The sequence below is a fragment of the Anas acuta genome, chromosome 16, assembly GCF_963932015.1.
Source record: "Anas acuta chromosome 16, bAnaAcu1.1, whole genome shotgun sequence".
NCBI classification, from domain to species: Eukaryota; Metazoa; Chordata; class Aves; order Anseriformes; family Anatidae; genus Anas; species Anas acuta.
In genome coordinates, this window is record NC_088994.1 from 14637163 (window position 1) to 14660928 (window position 23766).

Consider the following 23766-nt stretch of genomic DNA (forward strand, 5'->3'; position numbering starts at 1 on the left):
AGCAAGACTTTATTTGAACTTTAAACTGGGGGAATATTAAAGGTGAGAAGAAATGGAGTTGCCAGTGTATGAGAAGTGTTACGATGTTAGCAACACCAGTGGAAACCAGTGACCTGTATTATCCGAGCTTCTTCCCAAATGCCAGCAACGTCTTTGTAACCGGTTTCAGCTGTCACTTCTCATCTTGTTCTGCCAAATGCTGTGATTCTGCAGCAGCGCTGAGTCTTCAGGGATGCAGCCCCATCCTTAGCATCCCTAATCACACCTGGGATGCTGATGTGCTAATGGAGCGGATGTGTGTGGGCAGCCCAGTGCGGCAGGGCTGTTCTGCCAGGCTCTGAATTACGTTTTTGTGCCCTTGCCAGGCTGTCCTGCTCCTCTGCTGTCACAGTGCAGTGCTACCCTGGAGATGCTGCTGTTTGCGTGGTGTTCGCTGGTAATAACCAGGTTTGGTTTTGTTTGTTTTTATTTATTTATTTATTTTTTCAGAAGAGGTGGTGATTTGAGCTGGCCCCTTTGCATTGAACAATGTGCAGCTTATACCTTCTCCTACTGAATTTCACAACATGCCACCCTAAATATTTGGCTCTTATATCTGCCCTTAAACCTTTACCAGCTCTACTGCTACCCCCAAACCCTTCCTCTCTGCTAGGCAGGGACCTACCACAGCTCTTGCCATGCAGCCACCATCACCCCTGCATCCACAAGAGCAGGGACCCAAGCTGCTGGCCACTCTCCATCCTCTCTCAGACAGCCTGGGTGGTTTTATTGCCACAGGTGTGCGCACACAGCCAAGCCTCCCACCTGCACCGCTGTCACTGCTGCTCGGGGGCTGGAGGAGGAGGCTGCACAGCGAGCTCTGAGCAGCCATGGTGGGCATGGCAGTGCCCAGGGTCAGAAATCCTCCCACTTTCCCTGATTATTTCATCCGTGCACTTGAACCGTGAGCTCAGGCCGCCTGTGCAAGAGCAGCTTGTCTGCCTACAGACCGCTGCGCTTCCCCCTCCACATGCCGCCGCCTCCACGCCGGCTGCAGCTGCATTTGTACATGGATGCACTAGACCTTGAAGATGTTTGACTGTTTGTTTTCCTTTCCTTGCCATAAGCAAGCTCGCTGACTGTGAAAAGGGATAAATTAGCATCTCCAAAGAGCGAGTCTCTTTATTTTTTCTGAAAACAAGCAAAGAGCCAGCAGGCTCGCTGGCTGCCGTACCAGCACAGCTCCTGGGGAACTTGCCCTCGCCAGGGCTGGGCTGTGTTGGGATCGCAAGACGAGGCTCTGAACAAGGAGGTCAGCTGCAGCTTCTGCCACGAGAAAAGCACGCGGGGTCAGCAGGCCAAGCAGCCTGATCACTTTGATGGCTGCTTTGATTTCTAGCTTGTACTGCGTGCGGTATCTTGTGTTTGAAAGAATCTCCTTAGGGCATTTTATTCCCATTCCAGTGCTTCTGTCCCAAGCCTGCGCAGCTCTCTGAGCGTGAGCAAGCCTCGTGTCACAACCTCCCGCGTTGGGGTGCCACGAGCCCCCCACCCCAGGCTCTGATTTATACCAGGACCTGCAGAGGGTCTGCTGCACTGGGCTTTTGGCTTGAAAAATAAAATTAATTCAGAATAAGCAGCTGCTAGGAGAGGTCAGCAGCAGGGTGGAATAGTGCCACTCTGTTAGCAGCAGTCAGCCCATGCCTGCTGGCTTTCTTATGCTGTTTTATTTAACTGGCTGGTTAAAATCTGATCAGTCAATGAGACATTCGGACTGACTAACTGACTTTAAAGCCCAAATTTCTGTAATTTCTGCGAAGTGCCATTCTGAATTCCTTAGTGCCGGTGCCTGTCCTGTTCAGGTTTCCACAAGGAACAGCCCATTTTTTGTTACACTAACACCCTGTCCCGGATTTCTGCCGTGCCTTCCCCATCTCTTGTGTAACACCAACCACTTTCCCTACCTACAGTAAGGATTTCACAGCCCAGGGTGATTCCCAGCTATTCAGCAGCACCCAGAACTGGGATCCAAGAAATTTCCCATGAAAGCACCATCCACCTGTGCCAGCTGACCCCTGAACGCACAGCACACACCCTGCACAGGGATCCCGAATTTGGAGCTTTATTTATCAAAGGACTCGTACAGGGACACGCGGTCCTGAACCATTCAGCTGGACGGGGCAAGGCTACGAGGCAGGGCACGCGGAGAGCTCTGAAGACGAGCGGAGCTGATCTGCCAGGGGCTGCTTTGGGTACACGAAGCCTCTGTTGGTGCTGCTTTAGGGAGCAAGCTCGTGGGCTTACAGTGCTGAGTATATGCCAATGAATACCACCATGCTATGTACAATCTTTAATGAGAACTTTTCCCCTAAATTAGATGGAGGAGATGAAAATGGCTCGGCAAAACGATGTGACCTTGGAAAGTGTTCCCAGAGTGCTCTGGAACAACTCATGCGCAGACACGCAGTAAATTATTCAAAGGGCTGGCTCCATTTCTCTGCTCATCTCCTTTCCAGGTGAATGAAAATCCACAGGGCAGGATAGATTTTCTTCTTTGTGTGGCCGTGCTTAGATCATTCCTGCCAGCCACGGCGGGAGGAAGAGCCCGACAGTTCCCAGCAAACACACAATGATGAACATCCAGAGGAAGATCCTGTCAATGACCATGGCAACGTACTTCCAGTCTTCCTTCACCTGGCAAGACAGAGATGAAAGGCCAATTATTGAGGCTTAATTGAGATTAATAGCATTTAAAGATTATCAGTGCTTTATTCCTGAAGGCAATATTTTAATTTAAGTCCTGAGATAGGAGGGAAGGGTCTCGCTTACATACAATGGCCATGTACAATGGCAAAGGTTTGCTTTATTGCCTGCGTGGGAGACATTCCCAGGCTGCGTGGGTGTGCTCGTGCGATTGCAAACCCTCTGCAGAGCTCCCCAGGGATGACGTATGCCTGTGGATAATTCAGCTTGTCTGCACACTCACGATCCCATTTTCCATGAGCAACAGCTGTAAATGGGTGTGTAAATGAGGCTGAGATCCAAGCTGAGGGAGGAAAAGGAATTGCTCGTTTCTTCGTGCTAGTAAACAGATTTGCTTACAGATTAATGAAGCCAAACGCATTCTGTGAAGGGATTTACAGATTTGGCTGAGTAAGCAGTGAAAATGAACCAGCAAATAAAAGAAGCAGTTTTCCTCATCCTTCTTTTTCTCCACTTTTGTCTTGCTGTGGGAGGATTTTCCAACAATTCCTCCCTGGGGAAATCTAGTACTTATTAATACCAGCAGGCAAGACCTGTTGTAAATGGATATTTCATCAAGTAAGAAACCACATACGTATGAAAACTTCTTTTATGCCATTGCTGTTATTAATTTCTTTCCCAGGAAGAGGACTGATTAGATGGTGAAACTTTATTTGATACGGCTGTAGCCATTATAATTCCCTACAATGTACCACTCGGTGATTAATAGCCCTGATGTCGCCTTGAGCTCTGGGCTGAAGTTTGGCAGGCTGCCTTGCTCCTTAGGGAAAACAGCTCAGCGGGAGCTAGCTCAAACCTCTTCAGTGGTCGTTGCTGCAGAAAATCAGGAGTGTGGTGGTAAGGAGAAGGAGAGAGCAAAGCCTCTCTCTAATGTGCTCAGCTGGGGATGCTTTACTGAGCCCACCTGTCTGAGCAAACAGAGCTTAGCTGTTCCCAAAGCTGCTGCGTGTATTGGGCTGTAGCACTCATGAAAAATGCAGATCAATAATAATATAATGCTAATGGTGCGGGCCTTTTCATTCTCAAAGTTTGTTTTAAACCCAGTTAATAAGTGAGTAACCTTGAACTTTTTTTTTTTTTTTTTTTTGGTAAGAGACTTTATATATATGTATATATATACACATACATATTTATATATATATATGTTAAGGACTTGCTGATAATGCTGAATAATCATTTTAGTAAAGGAAGCAGTCCAAATGTCACTGAAATAGCCATTTGCAGGAGATTATATTTTCACAGGTATAGTGGCAACTTCAGTCCTAAAATATTATGATCTGCCAGCACCAAACAAGCAAGCTCTGAGCACAGTACAGACTCTATAAACTCACCTCTTTCTTTCCTTTCTTCATCAGTCATGGATGCAGCACTAAAGTTTATCTTACGCCTTGTGGGTGGTACAGTGGAATCCCGATGGGGCAGAGGGAGAGAATACGCAGCCCTGGCTTCTGGGACAAATGTGATGATTTGTTGTGCTAAGAAAAGTATTCTTTGCAGATAAGGTATGTGAATTTTCCTCGTTTTGGCTTGCTGAGCCCTTCATAAACTGGTCGTGAATCATCCGATGTATTTGCAAAGGACTCTGCACCTCAACAGTGACAGCACTCAGCTGAAGCAATGCCAACAGCGAGCTCTGTAACTGCTCCCTCATTACTTGCCTTGTGAACTCCCTTTAAGGATTACGGTATTGCTCTAGCTCCTTGGCTCAGGACACAGAGACATGCTATTTATGAGAGGCAAGCAAACGGTCTGGGTTTTGTTTTGTGTTGTGACAGCTCTGTAGCATTTCCCTGTGACAAACTCTCCAGCATCCCACGTGGAGCGTGATCTGCAGAGGCCTCTCTGGCAGCATCTCTGCAGCTGCCAGCATCTGCCGTCCCAGCTCCTGAGCTGTGCTCTGATTAGTTTTTAAGAGGCTCACTCAAAACTGTTTTTGGGAAAGGATCAGGGGCAGGAACCAGCTGACTTCTCCACCCCCAAATTCCTGCAAGTTCAGGGAATTTGTGGCTCTTTCTTGGTCCAGCCCCCTACAGGTTCAAGCAGTGGGATAAGGCCCTGGGTCCTGGAGTATGAGTGAAGGGTTGAGGTGCCTTGGGGACCCCCAAATGACATCTGATCCTCAGGAGCCAGAGCCCCTAACACAGATTAGTGCAGTCCCGAGGGGTTTTATTGTACTTTGTTAAAAATAAACCGGTGAGATTATCCTGTGTTCCCTCCCCCTCAGCTATTTTATCTCCCATTTTATTTTTTAAGCTGTCTTCAAAGATTTCTTATTAGAGTAGCCCTGAGACGCACACAGCCACGAGGACAATGAGGCTTTCCAGACGGTGTCTGCTTATTTTGGCTTGTGTGTGACATGCAACTTGTTTTGCTTCTCAGCCTGCAATTAATTTCTAATGGCATTTCTATCATATGCTAGGACAATTCCATCTTGCATTTCCCCCAGCAAGCTGTTGTGCTTGTGCTGTTTGCAGATACCTTTTTGCAACAAACAACTGCCTCTTGCATTTCCCATTTTCTCTTTGCTGAAGCACTTAATTAAATGAGCTATTTACTTTTAATTTAGAAACACTGCCCCTGTGGCAATGGTGCTTTAGAAAAGAGAAAGTTTAAAAGAAGCTCTGTTCCCATTCTGCGAAGGTACTTGTCTCCAAAAATATCACACAAGGAGCAGCGAGCTGTGTCTCAGGGCTGCAGCTGCATGAGAGGTGTCTGCTGAGGGGTTTCTTGGAGACCTCTGTCCCTGCTAGAAATGCCACAATTTGATTTTAAGATGATAGCAAACTTTTGAGTACTTTTTTTTTTTTCCCCTCAATAAATAAATATAATTTTATATTTATATTATAATAATATAATTTATTATATTATAATTATATAATTTTATATTTATATTATAATCTAATAAATAAATTTTATTAGATCAGCTCCACTCCCTACAGTAATTTTCAGTTCCATGAGAGCATATTTCCTACAGAAAAGGAAAAAAGTCGGGGCCACAATTATTCTCCCAGATCTGAAAACCCAACCTCTGCCTATCATGCAGACCACATTTGCTAGGAAAGAACAGAAAGCTGTGGCAGGGAGCCCACTCTTCCAGGGAGCTTGGGATGTCAACCATGCCAGGGTGACCCTTCCCCACTCACTGCTGGTGGTGCTCATGGTGCCTTTGCTCGCAGGCTGCCCTGGCAGGAGGTCTGCTTAGAGCCTACAGAATTGCCCCTTTTCTTCTGCTTTTTATGTCTAGTAGCTTTCTCCTCGGGTTAATTGCCTCAGTTCAAGAGGCAAGAGTAGTAGAAGGTGTAAGACTCTGGAGGCCGTTTTCATTTTGAAGAAAGTTGCAATGATGGATTCAAAGGAAAGAACACACGATATTCATCGACCTGGTTCTTGTTGATATCAACAAGCTTAGCAGAAAGAGAATCAATCACAAGGAGAAGTATTGTTGATGTATTATTCTTTCATTTGCACCACGGGGAAATATGTGAGTTAAAATCAATTGACTTCCATGGGTTTACTTGTTATTATTACCAGTCGGAGAGAGCAGAGTTTAATTCCCACAGTCCTAATGTGCTTGCAGAATATTCTAGCCCACAAAGGGGAGCCGGGCTGTCAAGTAATGAAGGAGGGGATTCACAGCCTTTCTCTGCCACAAATTTTCTTCTGCGACCTTGAACAGGTCATCTCATCCCTGTGGTTTGGCTGTCACTCCTCAAAATAAGGGGTAAACAGCCGCTTCCTCAAAGGGATGCTGTGGAGCGAAATACATTAAAGAGCAGAGGCCTCTCAAACTGTGGCACCAAGGAGCACAGAAATGGACAGCAGCACTTAATCCTTTGTTGCTGCTGCTAAATGCTCAGTGCTGTGAAAAATGCAAATATAAAGACACGCTTCAAGCCCAGGAAGTCTTGCGTAAAAGCACTGCGACTTGCTTCGACTGTAAATCTGGAGACAACCGAACTGTAAGAACAGCTGAAAGGGTACTGCTGCTGCCTGATACCTCTCAGAAACCCAGATAATGCCTTCTTTAGGAAAAAGCTTGTGGCTTCCCTCAGTATTATGACCATAATTAGCTCGCATGCTGTATCCATAGTATTGTAGGGGCAGAGCTATGAGGTGTAATAGGATGTGGCATTTGTATGTGCATCACCGTCTCCGTTAAAATAAATTCTTTCAGCCTCTACTTCTATTTGTAGCTGTATTTACCCCCTGAGAGTAAGTGTGAAGTTTGTCTGCCCATCTGCCCACCCACCTTCCTCCAGACAGAGCCAACTGCTCCGTGGAGGTCCACTAATGAGGAAAGGCAGCATGCAGAGCTAAACATACCCTGCATCATCCCCACGCTACTACGCTCTTCCCACAGCCTAAGCCTATTTTGGGAATTTGCTTTCCCAGGCTCAGTAACCATAGTTGATGCTGAACAGAAAACCGAGTGTGAATTCTCTGTCTGTCAGAGGCTTAGCTATGAGGAAGCCTGCTACGTTCCCATCAGATCACTGCTTTTCTGTTCTCTCTCTCCATCTTAGCAGCTTCCTATTGATGAAGGGCTTTCTGCTCCCAGGTAGTAGCTGTGGGTATGGGTTTTTATGCAGTGCAATGTGAAGGGGCTGCTCCAGTGAGGTCCTGAGTTCCCTGACCTCTCACCAGGGTCAGCAGCACTCAGCATCCTGCAGGAGACATCTCCCACTTGGTGGAGGCACAGGTCAGAGTCCGACCAGCTCAGGAAAGATCAGCATGCACAGCTGGCTTCCAGGGAGGATTCTGTTTCCTCTCTACCTCATTATTTGTTTTTTGGCTTTTATCTGCAAAATAAACCTGAAAGCATAATTCAGAGCTGTGATGTGACCCCCTATGAACAGAGCAGGGCTGTGAACTGCTGAACTACCAAGGCAGGGATGCTAGGGCAACGCTGTCACAACCAACACCAAAGTGCACTCACTGATACTGTTCTCAGGAATGGGACAACAACAAATTACGCTGGCACCTCCTCTGGCTGTTCCCTGTAGAAGGATTGCTGCATGGAGCCCAATTCGGCAAGGTGCCCTCTGGCCTCAATTAAAATCACATCCTTGGCTGCAATTAGAGGTGTTTTAAAATGGTTCAGGCTTTAGAGTACCAAAGGATTTATTTTTTTTTTCTAGCTACATTTGATCCCTTAAAAAAGAAAACAAATTAAATCCCCTCCTACACACCCCAGAAAAGGAGAAGGGTTGGGGGGAGGATTACTATTCCCTTTTACAACTGGTCCTACTTGACAACAACTTTACTCCTCTTTAATGCTGGAGATCCTTATTGCTCTAGAGCAGCCCAGAGCATGGCTTGGCCCACATGCCTGCCAAGACCCCAAGGAGAAGCTCTCTGTTCATATCTATAGCGCTGATGTGTCCAGGAACCATGATGATTATACTTGTTGAGTACACTTTGATAGCCCTCGTGTTTAGAGGGGCTTCCTTAGCAGATGATTTTTGGCTTACCCAAGGAGAGCATACTCACCGAGAAATCTGCATCTTCTGCTCGCAGGTGGTCTGCAATGTAGTGAACCCCTTCCACGGCCAGCTTCAGGGCTGGGGACATCAAGACGAGATGTTCTCCTTTGTTGCTGTGAGTCTTGCTTCCTTGAGCCGGCGTGCCAGCCGCCTCGCTCTTTTTGCACTTGCACTTGCACTGGTGGGGCTTGTGCTGGGGCTGCTCCTCGTTTAGGTGGCAGCGCTGGGATGCTGGCGAGGCACTGGACTGGCCATTGGTCTGGGAAGAGTCCTCCTGCAGGTAACAGTACTGGATGCTTCGGGACCGACAGCGGATGCTCCCTTCCTCTGCCTTGTTGGGGCTGTACATCTGCTGAACGCTCAGCGACCTGCCTTTGGAGATGGATGTGGTCTGGGTGTCACTCAGGAGGTGGCGTGAGGGTTGTGGAGAGGAGCAGGTCACCTGTACAGGCTCTGGGTGCAGCACGGAGTACTGCCCAGAAGGAGATTTGCAGACAGGCTGGGGTTTGGCTGGCTCCTCGAGATGGGCACAGAAGGAAGATGTGGGCGACGGCTCGTTGCTCTGGGGGCTGGGGGAAGATGAGGTAGTGAAGTTGGGCTCCATGTCGGTCTCGGACCAAAGTCTCGGTGAGTTGGTTATTTTGTGCATAGATTCAATGAGCTTCTTGCAATTGTCCTTCACCGTGGAGGGACGTTTCATGAAGAGGAGACGTGGGACTATGTCGAGGAAGATCCTCCTCACCCAGTCAGGCATCGTGTGGGTGCGCGGGGAGCGATGGTGCACGTTGAGCACAAAGACGGTGATGATGATGGACAAGGTGACAAAGATCATGGTGAAGAGCAGGTACTCCCCAATCAGGGGGATGACCAAGGAGGTAGAAGGGATGATCTCCGTGATGAGCAGCAGGAACACAGTGAGGGACAGCAGCACGGAGATGCACAAAGTTATCTTTTCTCCACACTCAGAGGGCAGGTAGAAGACCAGGACAGTCAGGCAGGAGATAAGCAGGCAGGGGATGATCAGGTTGATTGTGTAGAAGAGTGGCAGCCTCCGGATAATGAAGGAGTAAGTTATATCGGGGTAGATCTCTGTGCAGCATTCATATTTCTTGCTGTTGTAATTGCCCACAGCATTAATGATGACCCATTCCCCACTCTCCCAGTAGTCCAGCTGGTCCACATGGCTATGCATGCTCACCAAGTCTATCTTGGCTTTGTCATACGTCCAGGAGCCAAATTTCATCGTACAGTTCTGCTGGTCAAAGGGGAAGAAGGTAACATCGATGCTGCAGGAGCTTTTATAGATAGCAGGTGGCATCCATTTAATTCTCCCATCGTAGAAGAGGTGAGCCTTGGTCAGGTGGGTGACTGCAAAGTCACCATCAGCACTGGGGAGAGAGAGAAGAAAAAAAGAGACTACGGTTGTCTGGGACTTCTCAGCGCTAAAGAAATAGGATATGTAGTGCTTGGCTTCCAAAACTGCACTCATGGGAGATGCAAGATGTACATCATGCCCTAACACTGGATCCATCCACCCTACCCAGTGCTTTTTGAACTCTGTTGGCTTATGCAAGCACTGGATTTGCATACAGATTTCATGCCTTGCCTTGCATAAACCATACCCTGAAGGTAAATGCACACAAGTTTTCCTCGAAGGTCTCCCATACATGTCCTGGAGAGGACTGAGTTTCCTTTGCTTTGGAGGTGGGAGGAACCAGGTGGTGTGGCTGTGAGCTGGGTAGAATTAATTGTGACAGCCACTATAAATGAGAGTGTTGGGTAATCATTCAGCCTCTTACATGGAAAATAGTAAGAAAGTTGTATCAATAGGAATAATAGTGGATAATCTCTTATTTCCCAGTCAGGGACAGAGCTGCCATTTTCAGTGTCTTTTTACAGGGACTCTCAACTGAGAACTGTGTGCTGGTATCAGACGCATGGATAACAAAGCAAGATTTTATATCAGGAAACTTCAGAGACAGAGAAAAGAGGGAGACTAAGGAACTCTAAGTCCTGGTGTTGGCGCTGGGACCTCAGGGACAGCCTGTATCATTTGGGGAAAGATTGGCAGGATCTGGTCCTCAGCGAGCTGTCTGACACAATATCCAGGCAGGGATGGAAATGCCCCTGATCCCCAGGATCACAGCCCAGATAATTGTTTCTTGAAACAATTTTCCAGTTTGCTTGAATTCATGGAAAAATAAACCCAGAATAATTGTGTGATGGTGAACTAGGTTTTTTAACTCAAGTCTTGCTGCTATAATAGAAAATGTTTGCTTTTTGCTGCAAGTTTTAGAAAAACAAAAGAATAGAAAAGAACCCAGTGCTTTTTGACCTTCAGACTGAACATTTTCTAAAGCTTTAACATTTTATATTTTTTTTGACAGAAGAGCTATAAATATGTACAAACCCAGACTGCTGTCCCAAAGGTGTCAAGGCAAAACCACCATTATCTTTTATTCTATATGTTGTACCATGCACCTAGCTCCTTTCTTGACTCTTCTTTTTCATATCTAATTTACACTCGTGGACTGCTTTCTCTGGCTGAAAACCATCTAGTTTCCTCCTGGGTTTTGCCTGCCCTGTAAAGCCAGATTGAGACACGAAACATGCACAGCAAGAGACACTCCAGCATTTGCTGTTCTTGGTGGTTTTCTTTCTAAATCTCAATAGGAATTTGGAATCCAATTCAGCATTTAATGAGATCTCAGAGGCATGATTAAATTGTTCATTAATGGAACAATATGTTTATAATTGGACCTATATTACAGCAAAGGGATAATGAACATTCACCATGATTTCTTTCTCAGGTAACACAGTATGTAAGTGGCTGGGTAAACAACACGGGTCCCTCTTTATCCTTTTTAAGGCTGTTGGAAAAGGGCATGAACCTCTTGCTAAAAGCGCACCCAGGAACGATAACAATTCCCATCGGTATCGTGTAGCTGGTTTGCACAGACTTTGTGTTTCATTCCCACAAATGTCGTGTCTGGCAATTTTGCCATCTTCCCGTGCCTACCCACATGCCTCTCTTCAGTCAGCATAGCTGTGACCAGAGGGATGCTGCAGAGCTTGTATGCCAATTATTTCAGCACCAGAGCTGCTTCTTCGATAAAGAAGACTTTTTTTTTTCATTGTCTGCCCAACAACCCTGGGTCCTCAGCTCACACACTGTTGTAGACAACCATGGTCCTGCTGTCCATGCTGGATTTTGCCTGCAGTGCCACGGTGGGAATGAACCCTAGAGCCTTGCAACTGGGAGTCAGCTAATGACTCTGAGGGGCCATGAAACGTCCTGGAGTCCTCCTGCTTTTTTCTGAGCCACCTAACAAGGCTGTGAAGTAATTCCTGACCTCAGATGGGTTTTAATGGGGATGTTTGGACTTCTCACTGAAGTTCAGTATAGAGATACCTGAGCAATTTTTAAGAAGCTGCTGTGGATAGAGGGCATCCAAGCCAGCTATATTGTGCAAAGGTGGTGTTAGCAGTTGTCTTAACCCCTTGTGTTTATATATATATATATATATATATATATATTTGCCTATTTTCCCAGACTTGCCACCCACGCTGGACCTTCAAGCATATGCTTACTGAGTTGGGAGCTGTGCCTGCTGGCGTGCTGCCGATGCAGGCTTCTCATTCTGCTTACCTTGATGTGAGAGAAGGAGCAAACAAGGTCACCCATCTGTTGACAGTCTCCCAAAGCCTTTCCTCAATCTCTCCAAGGTATCAAGCTGAGAAAACTATCTGTAAATGAAATCTGCACTTATGAGATGGGGGAAACCCTCTTTTCTTTTGGAAAGCTTTGCTGCACCGTTCTTGGCCAAGCTGTGCCGACTTTCACTGCATAACGTGAGTGATTCCTTAGACAGGTAGGTGGGAGATCTGCAGGGAAAATCTCCAGTCAATCCTTTATAGAGGTAGCACATTTTCCTCCTTTAGTCTACACCACTGTGTTGTGACTGTTGTCATGAAAAGCCATTTGGAAGCAGGAGCGAGCGCAAGGTACACATCACAACAAGAACTTGAGAATTAAGATAGTCAGGCTCTCCCATTTACCCTGACCTGACAGCTTGAAAAAAATCTGTCAGTAATAAAGTGCTGGAGCTCTTGAATTTTCGTGTCAAATACAACAGCGCACACCAATACAGAGAAGAGAGTTGCTTGTTCCTTTTCTGATGGAAATGGTGCTGCTGTGTTCTGCAGCCTTTGATTCCTCCTTTCTGGAATAAAGGCTGCTCTTTTAAAATCTTCTGAGTTTCTAAGGGTTCAAGGATGGTTTTGTTTTACTGGCAGCCATCAACCGCATTTCATTAAAAAGCTCTGCTGATGGAGATTTTTTTGCCAGTTTCTATTTTCCCTGCATTTGGGAGAAACATCGTCTCACGAAATTAAATGTTTTCAGAATGCATGTAAATGAGGCACACATTTATTTTAATTTCTGATGATACAATTTAAATCCAAACAGAGCTTTAAAAGCTTGAAAATTAGCTATATCCATGTATGGCTATAGCTAGAATGTCCTCATTTAAAGCATTTTTCATCCAACAACAGTAACCGAGAAAAAAAGGGGTTTCAAGACCCCATTAAAATATCAACTCTGCACCCTTTTTGTAGATATTAAGCAGATGCATCTGTAAGGTTCAGATTAAAATGCTCCAAAGGCAAATGAAAGAATTTTTGAATGTTCAGCAATTATTTTTCACTAGCAAAATGATTGCTCTGAACTCACAGGTTGGTAAGAGCCTCTGGAGAAGATCAAATTCCCTCATCAAAGCAGGGTCGGCTACAAGAGTGTGCTCAGGACCTTGTCCTGTTGGATTTTGAATATATCCAGGCTCTTGGCACCTTAAGTACAAAGCAGATGTGTCAATGCAGGTCTTGGGTGCATAGATGGAGGTGTCTGTGCACCGATGCCAACTTCTGCAGGTCTCATCCCAACATTTGCTTGCCTCAGGTGTTGAGAAATCATTGGTAACAGAAATTTCAATAATTCCTCAGTAAATTAGCATCTGTCCCAGAAGTGGTTGTGCTACACTGATGAAATAGGCTCAAGTTTCTCAGAAGGCTGTAAGATGTGCTTTTGCTTCCAATATTCCCTTTGCCAAGCATCCTTATCAGTATTTTGGAGGTAAAACTCTGGCTCCATCCTGAACGTTATGACAGAAGAAAGCCTCAGATGCTAAATCAGCAACAGCCCATGAGAGAGGCTCCTCTCGGAGATTTCTATCAGTTCCTGTATTACAGGAAAGAGCTTGGTGGCAAATCTCAAAGACATCTACAGAGATAATTCCTCTCTAAAAATATTTCAAATTCCCAGGAGAATCAGGAAAGCTTAAGTGTGAAGCAGCAATTATGGGCCTATTATAAGTACAATCTGGTGCAAAATGACAAGATCTGGGCAAGCATGCACACAAATGAAGAAAAATATCAAGAATGTTTCCAACATTTGTAAGGTTAGTCTAGGGCACTTTTTGGCATTTTTCTTTCAAACAGCTTTGAGATGAGTCAGGAAGCCAGTGTTACTCCATAAGCCTCACTAGTTGCAAACATCATAGTACAGTTCAAAAGAACAAGCCACTACAGAGTAGTTCAAAGAACTCTTTGCTTTCTCATGATTTTCAAAAGCCGCCTGCCAGATGAACTTCTAACCCGGTACTGTAATCCTTTTTGTCCATATTATCACTGGGTGAGTTCCTCAAGATATTTCCTCCTCTTAATTATTGAAATATTTATTTGCATTCACATCATGCATGATCCTGTCTCTCTCTCTCTCTCTTTTTTTTTTTTTTTTTTTTTTTTTTTTTTTTTTTTTTTTTTTTTGTGACTATGGAGACTAAGGCAGGGATTTTCTTTTTGGAACAGCTAACACCAGAAAGTATTGAGAAAAAGTAAATGATGAGGTCTGAATGTTTCCAATAACCTTTTCCCAGGTTTTACAATCACCAGGGTTGAGAAAAGAAACATTACAATGCTATCCTGTGTATCTACTTGAAAGTTAGCCAGTAAAGCTCACATTTCAAGTTCTCTGTCTACCCATTAGGTTCAAGGACATGTTCTTACATTCCTCTTTAGCAGCTGGACCACTGGCTGCAAACCTGTTTCTGGGTTTTCTACTCTGAAGTTTCAATGATGTACAATGGCAGAGCACTGGAAAAATCAAAATGCAGCCCCAAGGGCTGGTTAGACCCCCCAAAATATTTTTTTACTTCAAACATACACAGAAAAACTGAAGTGTATTTAAAGTCCGTTCATGAATGGGAAACAAAGTCGATGCAGAAGATTAGATAATCAATTTGTAAATGATTTGGTGGCGTCTGAAGAGCCTTTACAGCCTCAGACAGAGAACAGCTGGCCTTCTTGGCAGAGAAGAAGAGAGGCTTTGTCATTTCACTATTAACTCATATTCCTCTGTTATACATATGTTTTGTCACATCTAGTAGAGACTATTTACAGAGTCTTGGAACTTGTCTTATCAAGCCTGAAAACCCAACAGCATATTAATTTCCCTGTAGGATATTAATTTGGTTTTAGATTCCTTATGAATGTTGACAACTACATACACTCTCTAGGCCAAACCGGCTGAGTTTACTGATTTAATTTGAGCCTCCAGAGTGGATAAATGGAAGTTTTTGATAATAATGAGCTTAGATATGAGAATAATTCACAACAAGGGGTTAGATTTCCCTAACAATGTAAATCTCAAATCAATTTAAACTTCTCCATTTCTATATATTCGCCCACATGGAAACAGGAGAGGCATTCATGTAATCTCCTGTCCAGAAAATCTCTTTTCCAAAGGATATCATCCCAAACAGAAACATCATAGTTCTGCCAGAGTATGTGGCAAACAGTTAATAACTCACATTAAAAAGCTTGAAGAGTACAAAAGGCCAGTGTGGCCACTCTCTCTCTTACTCTCTCTCTTCCACCAGGGTCCATGCAGACATTTCTGTTGGTGTTAGTCATACAGAATTATCTGTATGACTTTAAATTGCCTCTAAACAATACATAAAATATGTGAGGAAAGCCTCATCTGTATTACCCATGACTATTCACTATCTTTGCAAAACCTTCCTTCCTGAAACATTTCTAGCTGAAATGAGAAACATAAAAAAGAGAAGCATGGTGGGGTTAAGCAGTTGGTGAGGCGCCATGCAGAAGAATCTCATCCTGGTGTCCCCTCAGGCTACGTGTTTAGCCTTGCCTGCACCACGTTTGCCCTGCCTTGCCCTCGCCCTGCAACCCCTAAAAACTGTGAAAGCCAGTCATCAAAGTAGTGCAACTAAGATGATGACTGCAGCTTCAGATGTGTTTGGTAAGAAGCCAGATAGAAAAGTACATCCAGGGCAGAAAGCAGGCTACATGAGACGTATTTGACACTATATGAAAGAGCATGGGCAAATATAGCAGTAAAGAGCTACAGAATTAATGGAAAACCATTACTGACTGGCGAGTGGTTGGCGTCTACAGCCATGTTTAATTCATGGATAAAGAAAGCAATTAAAAATGTATGATAGACTCATGACAAGCATCGGGAGAATGCATGGTTATTGATGATAAGTATGGATAAAGGGAGAGTTGTAGCCTCAGTTTAGGTGTCTGGGGCACTACATCGACTTGCTACCTACCATGGGAATGCAGCAGGATGCTGAGGTTTCCTTCTTTAGTGCTAGGGCATCCCTTGCATGGCCCATGCTCCGTCAGCCACAGTGAGCATGCTGAGCCAAGGGGGTAGGGACCATGAAGGTCCCAAAGACAAGGAGATTTGTTAATCTATATAATTGTCAATAATTAGACAATGAGAAGGAGAAAGCCTTTTTTTTCCTTTTTTTTTTTTTTTTTTTTTTTTTTTTTTTCCATTGGTAACTGTGAACACCTTTCTTGGCTGCAACATGAGGCAATTTTCATACCATATTTGCATTTGTTCCTGTAGGACAGGAAGGTCCAAGTGACTAGGAACTAGTAATTTCCAGTGGTCTAATCTCTAGTGATTTCCAAAAGTTTTGCAATTACCACACCACTAAGGATCAGAGGCAAGCTAACGGGAAAGATAACAATTTCACTAGTCTCCAAAGCTTGCAATACCCCAGACAGATTTCTCCTTCAGTGCTTGGGTTTTTTTATTATTTATTTATTTATTTGAAACAAAAGCAAACTTATATCAGAACCAGGCAACTGTTTATTAGAAATGAGCCTGGCTTCTGTTCTGAGCTTTTTCTCTGTGTGTTAGCCATGTACAAAAATTGGTTTATTTGATGCTCGCAGCAAGTGTTTTCGCTGGAGCCCATGCGGGGAGGCAGCCTGGGGTATCCTGCACCCTAGGAGATGGAGAACTCTGCTGTGATAAGCAAAGGTGAAATCAGTCCTGGCACTTGGACACTCTTTCTAAGAATATCAGCAGGCTGCAAAAGAAAGAAAGAAAATGACCACTTGCTCCCTGCAAGGTGTCCATACGAGAGAGAGATTTCAAGCATTTGGGACCAGGAGAAAATACCTATTTAGGAATAATTCTAGAATTGCATTGGGCTGACCTGAAACCTGTATTGTAGACATGCAAGTCTGACATTTTTTGGGCATATTTGCCTTATTTAAGCCCGTCTTGGTAATTGGCTTTTCCAGTTGCTGGTGATGAATGAGGGGAGAGTTCTTTGGTGAAATGAAGCTGAAAGGGACTGAAAGCTCCTATCCAGATTAATTGTCTCTCCAACATGTGAAGAGAAAACAGTACCTGGCATCCCCCACATAACTCACTGTTAGAGAAAGCATCATTAGGAGAACAAAGCCCTTGTGATGAATGTTAGTCATGGTATTTACGGCACATCTGGGACAGATAAAGTGAGAATGTAGGACAGATATTATGAGACTCAACATAGACCTCGACCAAAGAGAATTAAATAAGGATGGACAATTGGAAGAAGCTCCTTGATGCCATGGACAAAGAAAATTTGCAAGGATGGGTTTGCCTTCTGGCCACAGCGCTCACACTCACTTGTTGTAGAGGACAATGTCCGGCCTCCAGATGAGCTCCGAGGGGATTCGGATGGATGTGACATTTTCATATTCCTGGGGGTCCCAGCGCAGCTTGTAGTCATGCCACTCCTGCCAAAAACAGGGTGGTTACAAACCTGGGAGAGCTCAGATTGAAAAACTGAAATGGAACATGGAAAAGCACGTATTTTGGTGCACCCACCTGCTTCACCCACACGTTCGTGGTCATCATTTGGTTCTTCTCATCCTGAAATGCAAGATCAGATATCAGTTACAGGAGCAGGGGAAGTGTCCCAAGGAACTCATTACGTTTCTCTTAATTGTACTTCATTTCTGTAATTCTAAATCACCTCTGCAATACATATAAGTTCCACCTTGGAAATAAAGAGCAGATGTTTCTGTCATTTAACACAGGACAGGGCACAGCTGTCTGATACCACTGAACAGCTGAGCCTGCACCAGAGCATTCTTGCGAGCAGACTGACTTGAATTTACTGGGATTTTCCTGGGTGCTGATGGGTTTAGCCTAGGATGACGAGGACAGGTAGAGGCTGTGTCCTGAGCACTGACGGAAGAGGATGCTGGGCATTTTTATCTTCAGTCATGTGTGCATGACTTACAATTCTTGGTTTCATTGGCAAGTAGTGCTTAGGATTTCTGTGTAACATTATCAGTGAGCACAGCTCTGGAAACATGAAGCTCAGTGGCGTTTCTTCTTCTACAAAACATGAACTTAGAGCACCATGGATTGAAGTTTGTGAAGAAAACTGAGCTACTCTGCTGACACATAACCCTTGGACAGCCTGGTGTACACCCATGCTGTCAGTTTGTAGGCTTTTTCCCACCTTTAAATAGAAATACAATGAGAAGGTGGAACTACAAATACACTTTTAAATAGCGTAAGGCAGACACAATGCTGGCAGCACCATAGTAGAATTATTATTTGCTTCTTGCCTTGCACACAAGTTACAAACCCTGTGTAAATAACCAGGATGAATTATGTGGGGCAGAGTTTAGTCCGAGAGCTCAGAGCTTATTTGTGTGTTTGTTTCTTTTCTCTCTCTTTGTTCTGGCAACAAGACCAGCTCAGTTGACAGGGCTCATTTGGAAGCAAGCTGCTCATCATTAACCTTGCTCTTGTGCCAGTTCAGGATTAATTTGAACACTAAAAGCTGGGAGATTCACGGGGCTGTGCCTCCCCCTCTCTGAGCCTCCTCACCGCGGTTATGGCACCAAGGGCAAACCCCAACTGGAGATACCCTCATCCAGGGATTGGGGACCAGGAGCATGTGGAGGAAAGAGGAATACAAAAAACATTCAAGTGAGCAACAAATAAAGGAAAAAATCCAGCTACTTCCTTGGGTGGGAGATCAGGATTGGCACTTGTGCGGGCTGCCGTGCCCTGCTGTTTCTCCTAGCACTGCGAGCCAGGTGCCCAAGGGTCTCCACCACATTTCTTGCACTGGGAATCCCAGTCTCATAGGTGCTACCTGTTACTGGCTGAGTGCTGATCCCTGTGGCAATTCCCTTTTTTTCCACCTCCAGACTGCACCCAAGGGCTCTGCCATCCTGACCCCAGCAAAAGGTGGCTCTAGTCCTGTGGGTTCCTCTTCCAGGGGGTTGCAGGGTTCAGTCATGGTGGAGCTGCACAGCCTGGCCTCTTTCCTCAAGGTGAACACAGCACACAAAGCCCCACAGGGGCATGATCTGAGGAGCTCAGGTGTGTTTTTCAGTGGTTTCTCCCAGACACATGCTCGATCCCCTACCACCTCATCTCAGAAAACCCCCAGCGCCATGGGGTGAGCTGAGGACATGTGGGGCTGTCAAGTTTCACATCGATTTTTGTTCCCATCCCAGCTCTTGTCAGCAGGAGCTGGCATTTGAATACAGCTCTGATTTCTCTTTCAGACTTCTTCTTGTTGGGAGCTGCACTCTGGGTCTAACAATTGCACCAGGGTTTGCACCAGAACTGTCGCTGCTGGGAAGGGGCACAGACAGCCAAAGTGCTGAGGTGGTGTCACTTGTCCCCAACATCAGAGGGGATGAGACCTCTCCTCTCGGCAGCCCTGGCACAAGCCTGCCTGCTGGTTGCCCTTCTAACCACTGACATGATTTTAAGAAGATTAATTCTCCTCCGGTAGGCTGGGAAAAGCACCACGAAGCAGGTGTATCGATCCCACCCCTCCACGATTCTGCAGCTGCATAATGGAAAGCCTCTCTCATGCCTTTACAGTCACTAATGTCTCATCTTCACCCTTATCAATTATTCAGATGAGAACTGAACTTCAACATTAGCAACTGCAAACAGCTCCGGATCCCTCAGGCTGACGTAAGGGAGGGGAGGACCACAGGGCCCTTTCTGTGCTGCAGAGCTGGGAGCTGGTGTCTTGGGCATGAGGACACGCAGCTCTCCAGCAACTGGTGGCTTGATTTCCCACCTCCTGCACCTCCTTAGCTGCATTTCTTCTGCATCTAAGGTCTAAAGCTCTGCAGACAGGGGCTTGCTGCATTTTTCATTCATCACTTGCTCTATTACTTGGCTGCCTGTTGTGTTTGGACTGGTTCTCATAGCGGTGTAGCAGCGTCAAGTTCTTCTTTCCCCTGTAAAAATCTGTCTGTTTTTCCCATAAAACTACAACGCTGAAAGGCTCTATGGACCAATGACAGTATTCAGCCTGAATATTTTGGGAGTCATTGAGAATGAAGGTCGTAATGCCACACCATTGAGAAAGAGGCTTTGACTGTCTCAGGAGGGCTCCTGTGGCCAGGAGGAAATGGGCAGGCTGCAGCAGCACTAAGTATGGAAAAGATGTTGAGGATGATTTATAATTTCTGTTTATTGCCTTGGCCATTTCAGCCATCCATGGATGAGATGTAGATACTATGTAATCTCATCTTCTTTAAGAGAACTTCTAAAAGTTTTTTTTTTCCTCCAGTTTCACGACTCTTATCTCAAAAGGCAAAGTGTAGAGAGTCACCTGCTGTGATCAGCCTGCACCAGCAATGCCCTTCATTTCCATCATACTTTCCTTTATCACCGCCTTTTCATCTGCCACAGGAATACAGTAAAAAGTGACAGAGAGAGCCTCTGAAGGCATGACCAACACCTGTGCAAGAGATGTGCAAGGGCACCAACAGAATTGTGCCAGACAGGGACTGAGAGAAGCACTCAGGAGCAAGATGTGCACAGCTGGATGTGTGTGTGTGTGCTTCCCTCGTCCTGCAGGGATCGCCTCTGTTTATGACACTTGATCCCAACACACTGTTAGAGATTAATCCTTTAAATACTGTTTCAGTACATATCAGCTCAGAGTGCAGACCACACTGTTTTGTACACAGCACACACCATTTGCACGTGTGACTTCTCTTTAAGCAAACATTCAGGAATAATTGTTGTAAGTATCTGTCAGAGCAGCTAACAACCCTCAAAACTTGCATTTGCAGAAAGCTCCTCAGGCCAGCTATCTGCCAGAGATTTATAAAGTACCGTTCCTCTCAGCTCATGTCAATTAGTGTTAACAATTATTGTTTAAATTCTATACTAGCTGTTTGTTTTTTCCTTAGCCAGGACCCTCTGGCATTTCTACCAGCAGCTCCGCTGCTCTGCTGTGATCAGTCCTACTGGTTTTGGTAAGGAATTTGGGATTTTGGCTACAGTCAATGAAGAACAAAGGATCCAGTTTGATGACCAGCTACTCTCAGAAGTCTCAGAGCTGTCTGTGTGGTAACTTTTCTGTCGAAAGCACAGGCTTCCCAACCTGACCCTGAACCAGCAAAACCCACATGCACCTGGAGCATCCCCTCTGAACCCCGACCCAGCTAATCCTGTCTGCTCCTTGCACGAACGGATTGCACTTACAACATCGATGAGCTGGGCAATGGACAAGCCGAAGCGAACCAGGACCACATCAGAAATGTTGGCGACGGGGCGGGACCACTTGTTATACCCGGAGAAGAGTTTCTTCAGGAGACGCTCCTCCGCGTGGGCGCGGGTTTCCACGTGGCCAAAGGCTGCGGGGATGGCATGGGCAGGGCAGGGTGAGGCACGGGAGCTGCTGTGCACCCCAGGGTGAGGTGCAGGATCCCCCCAGCCCACCCCCAGTCACAGCAGGGAGCAGAGCCTCCTCCTGCAAGGACCCCGGGGATGTCCCCAAGTCGGGACACACAGGAGGGTGATGCCATCGTGGGGACCTGCCTGCCTGTTCCCCAAGACATTGCCATATATTTCTCCCTCCATTCACCCACCATGGCTAAATCCTGTGGGGCATCACTAAAATGATTTTAAAACCACCACACGGGCCATTTTCCCCTGAAGCTGCTTTAGTTTTTCCGGCCACTTTGTGTTAAGCTTCTGGTAGTGAAATCTGCAAGCAGTAAAGGGGAATACGTGGAGGGTAAGACAAAAAGGAGAAAGCAGCCTTGTCAGTCAAACACTGCTGGGGGGTAGGGACCTTGGAACAGATTTACACGTGAAAACTGGCATCCAATGCATCAAAAAAAAAAAAAAATAAAATAAAGGAGAGGCTGAAATTCAGCTCTTCAAACTGAGCTTCATAGCTGGTATTTCACAAAAGCAGTGGGTGAAGGAAGAGGAAGGGGGAGAGCACAAATTGCACACGAGCACAGTTTCCTTCAATAATACTTTAAAAGTTGGATGCTGCAAGGAACAGCCCTGGCCGTGCACGTTCACTACAGGAGCTGTCAGTGGTGCCTGCTGGTTAGTAAAAACGAAATCCTCCCTTCTTCTGGGGGCTGTGACCCTCTGCACGATGCGTGCACACGCAGCCTCCACCAAGGACGGAGGGGAGAGGGAGTGGGATCTCTCCCCATGTCCCTCGTGGAATATGGCTCCTACTTAGTCTTTAGCCTGCCCTGGATTATACAAAGGGAAGCATTAACTGAGAGCTGGCTGCGCTCTCCCCAGCCACAGCTATCGCCCCAAGACACATTAACACACTTCACCCAGGGAGAAAAGCCCAGGCAAGAAGCAGAGGCTGAGCCCCTCTGTGTCCTCCCCCCGTCCCCTTCCACACTGAGCTTTAACCCTTTTCCCATCTGTTCAGGCAAAGAGCAGAAAATAAAAGCCAAGCACCGCTCAGCAGAGCAATATTTTTAGGCGAACTGCTACGACGGGGCAGGGGGATGCAGGAGAGGGGGAAATTCCTCGCTGAAAGGGACCGGGCTTTGCAGCATGCCTTTGAGAGGGCTGAGGGAGAAAAGAGCTAAAGAGCAGAGCAGGGGAAGAAAAGCCTCTCAAACTTACCGGGGAAGGTGCTGGCACACAGCAGGAGGAGGAGGTTTCCCTTAGCCACAAGAAATCCCATTGTGGAGCAGAGCTCAGGCTCTAGCACGCAGAGGCTCCCGTCAGGGCAACTTTTCCTCTCCCAGTCTCTGGATCCTCCAGCTTCATCCCCCTGAACTCCTTTCTCTCCCTCTCTCACCTCTCTCCGGGAGGCAGGAATAGCTGTTTTACATCCTTCCCATTCTCTTCTGCCTGATTTCCAGCTCTCCCTCCTAGAAAGACGCTCTTCCCCGGGATGCAGATGGACACGTGCTCGCAAGGGATGCGTGAGGGCTGCAGCGAGCTCCCGTAAAGAAGCACGAAATGCTCAGCCTGCCTGGGCTCTCCTCTCCCCTCTGCTACAGGGCGCTTTGGCTGCTCCGTTTGCTCATTGCTGTTGCTGCTGCTGCTGCTTTCTCCCTTCCCCCAGCCCTTTCGGCAGCCTTCACTCAGATTTTGCTGCTGATGGACCACCAATGCCAACGCCGGCTCTCGATGAAGCAACGAAGGAGCACGATGTGTTTGTAGATTTAATGTGCTTAGACCTGCCCACCTCCTGCCGAGGAGGAGGAGGGAGTCTGGGCACTCCAGCAAACGGGCTGCAGGGAGGGAAAACTTTCGGCATGAGAAATAAAAAGGGAGATCCAGACCCCAGCTGCAGCCAGAAGCGGTGGACGTGGGGCCATCTGGGATCTTTACAGCACCTGAACCCCAAACAGTTCTTAATTAATAATAGCTATTCATTTAATTTTGCCCAAGTGCCTTTCAAAATTTCTCTTGTATATTAACAAGGTAATTAGCCTGATAGGTATTTCTGGCTCTCCATGTAGCTTTGCTGTCGACAGTTATTGAGCCCAAAGAACCTGCCCGTGGGTCTCTGCTGTGCTTGGTGCTGGACAAAGACAGAGCAAAAATACAAACATTAGTCTTTGCCCAGAAACAACATGCAAATCAAAGGTGAGGCTGAGGCAGGAGCTTACATTAATTTATCTGTATATGTGACTGTACCTTAAATATACCACAAATAACCCTGCTAAAGTCTTGAAGACTTTCTGTGGAGGAAAGTGTTGGCAAGGAACTAGCACTCAGCCCTTCATTGTGCAGCCCTGATTCCTCGCACGGAAGGCACGGAGTGGAGCCCTCTTCATTTCATTTTAAAACCAGCTTTGATATTAACACAATTACTTCCACACGGGCAGTAAATGGATTTCTTTTTTCAGGCAGGGGTAATTTTGCCAGCTGCAAAATTAATCAAAGTCTGTTCTAATG

General features: G+C 46.0%; 1 protein-coding gene across 1 annotated transcript; it reads right to left on the bottom strand.

The window, feature by feature from the left end:
* Window positions 1–1724: 1724 nt before the first annotated feature.
* CHRNA4 (cholinergic receptor nicotinic alpha 4 subunit) lies at window positions 1725–23057 on the bottom strand. The gene is made up of 6 exons (XM_068700810.1): window positions 22480–23057; window positions 21076–21227; window positions 17419–17463; window positions 17218–17327; window positions 8233–9613; window positions 1725–2673 (listed from the first exon to the last, which is right to left on the bottom strand). The coding sequence occupies exons 1-6, from the start codon at window positions 22538–22540 to the stop codon at window positions 2548–2550; spliced, it is 1875 nt and encodes a 624-aa protein (XP_068556911.1). The 5' UTR covers window positions 22541–23057; the 3' UTR covers window positions 1725–2547.
* Window positions 23058–23766: the final 709 nt, after the last annotated feature.

Excerpts from the sequence above, each read along its gene's own strand:
- CHRNA4 (XM_068700810.1), bottom strand. The coding sequence starts at position 22,540 with ATGGGATTTCTTGTGGCTAAGGGAAACCTCCTCCTCCTGCTGTGTGCC. Across the intron at positions 21,228-22,479 it reads GTGTGCCAGCACCTTCCCCG|CCTTTGGCCACGTGGAAACC; the intron begins GTAAGTTTGAGA and ends CCATCCCCGCAG. Across the intron at positions 9,614-17,217 it reads GACATTGTCCTCTACAACAA|TGCTGATGGTGACTTTGCAG; the intron begins GTGAGTGTGAGC and ends CTCTCTCCCCAG.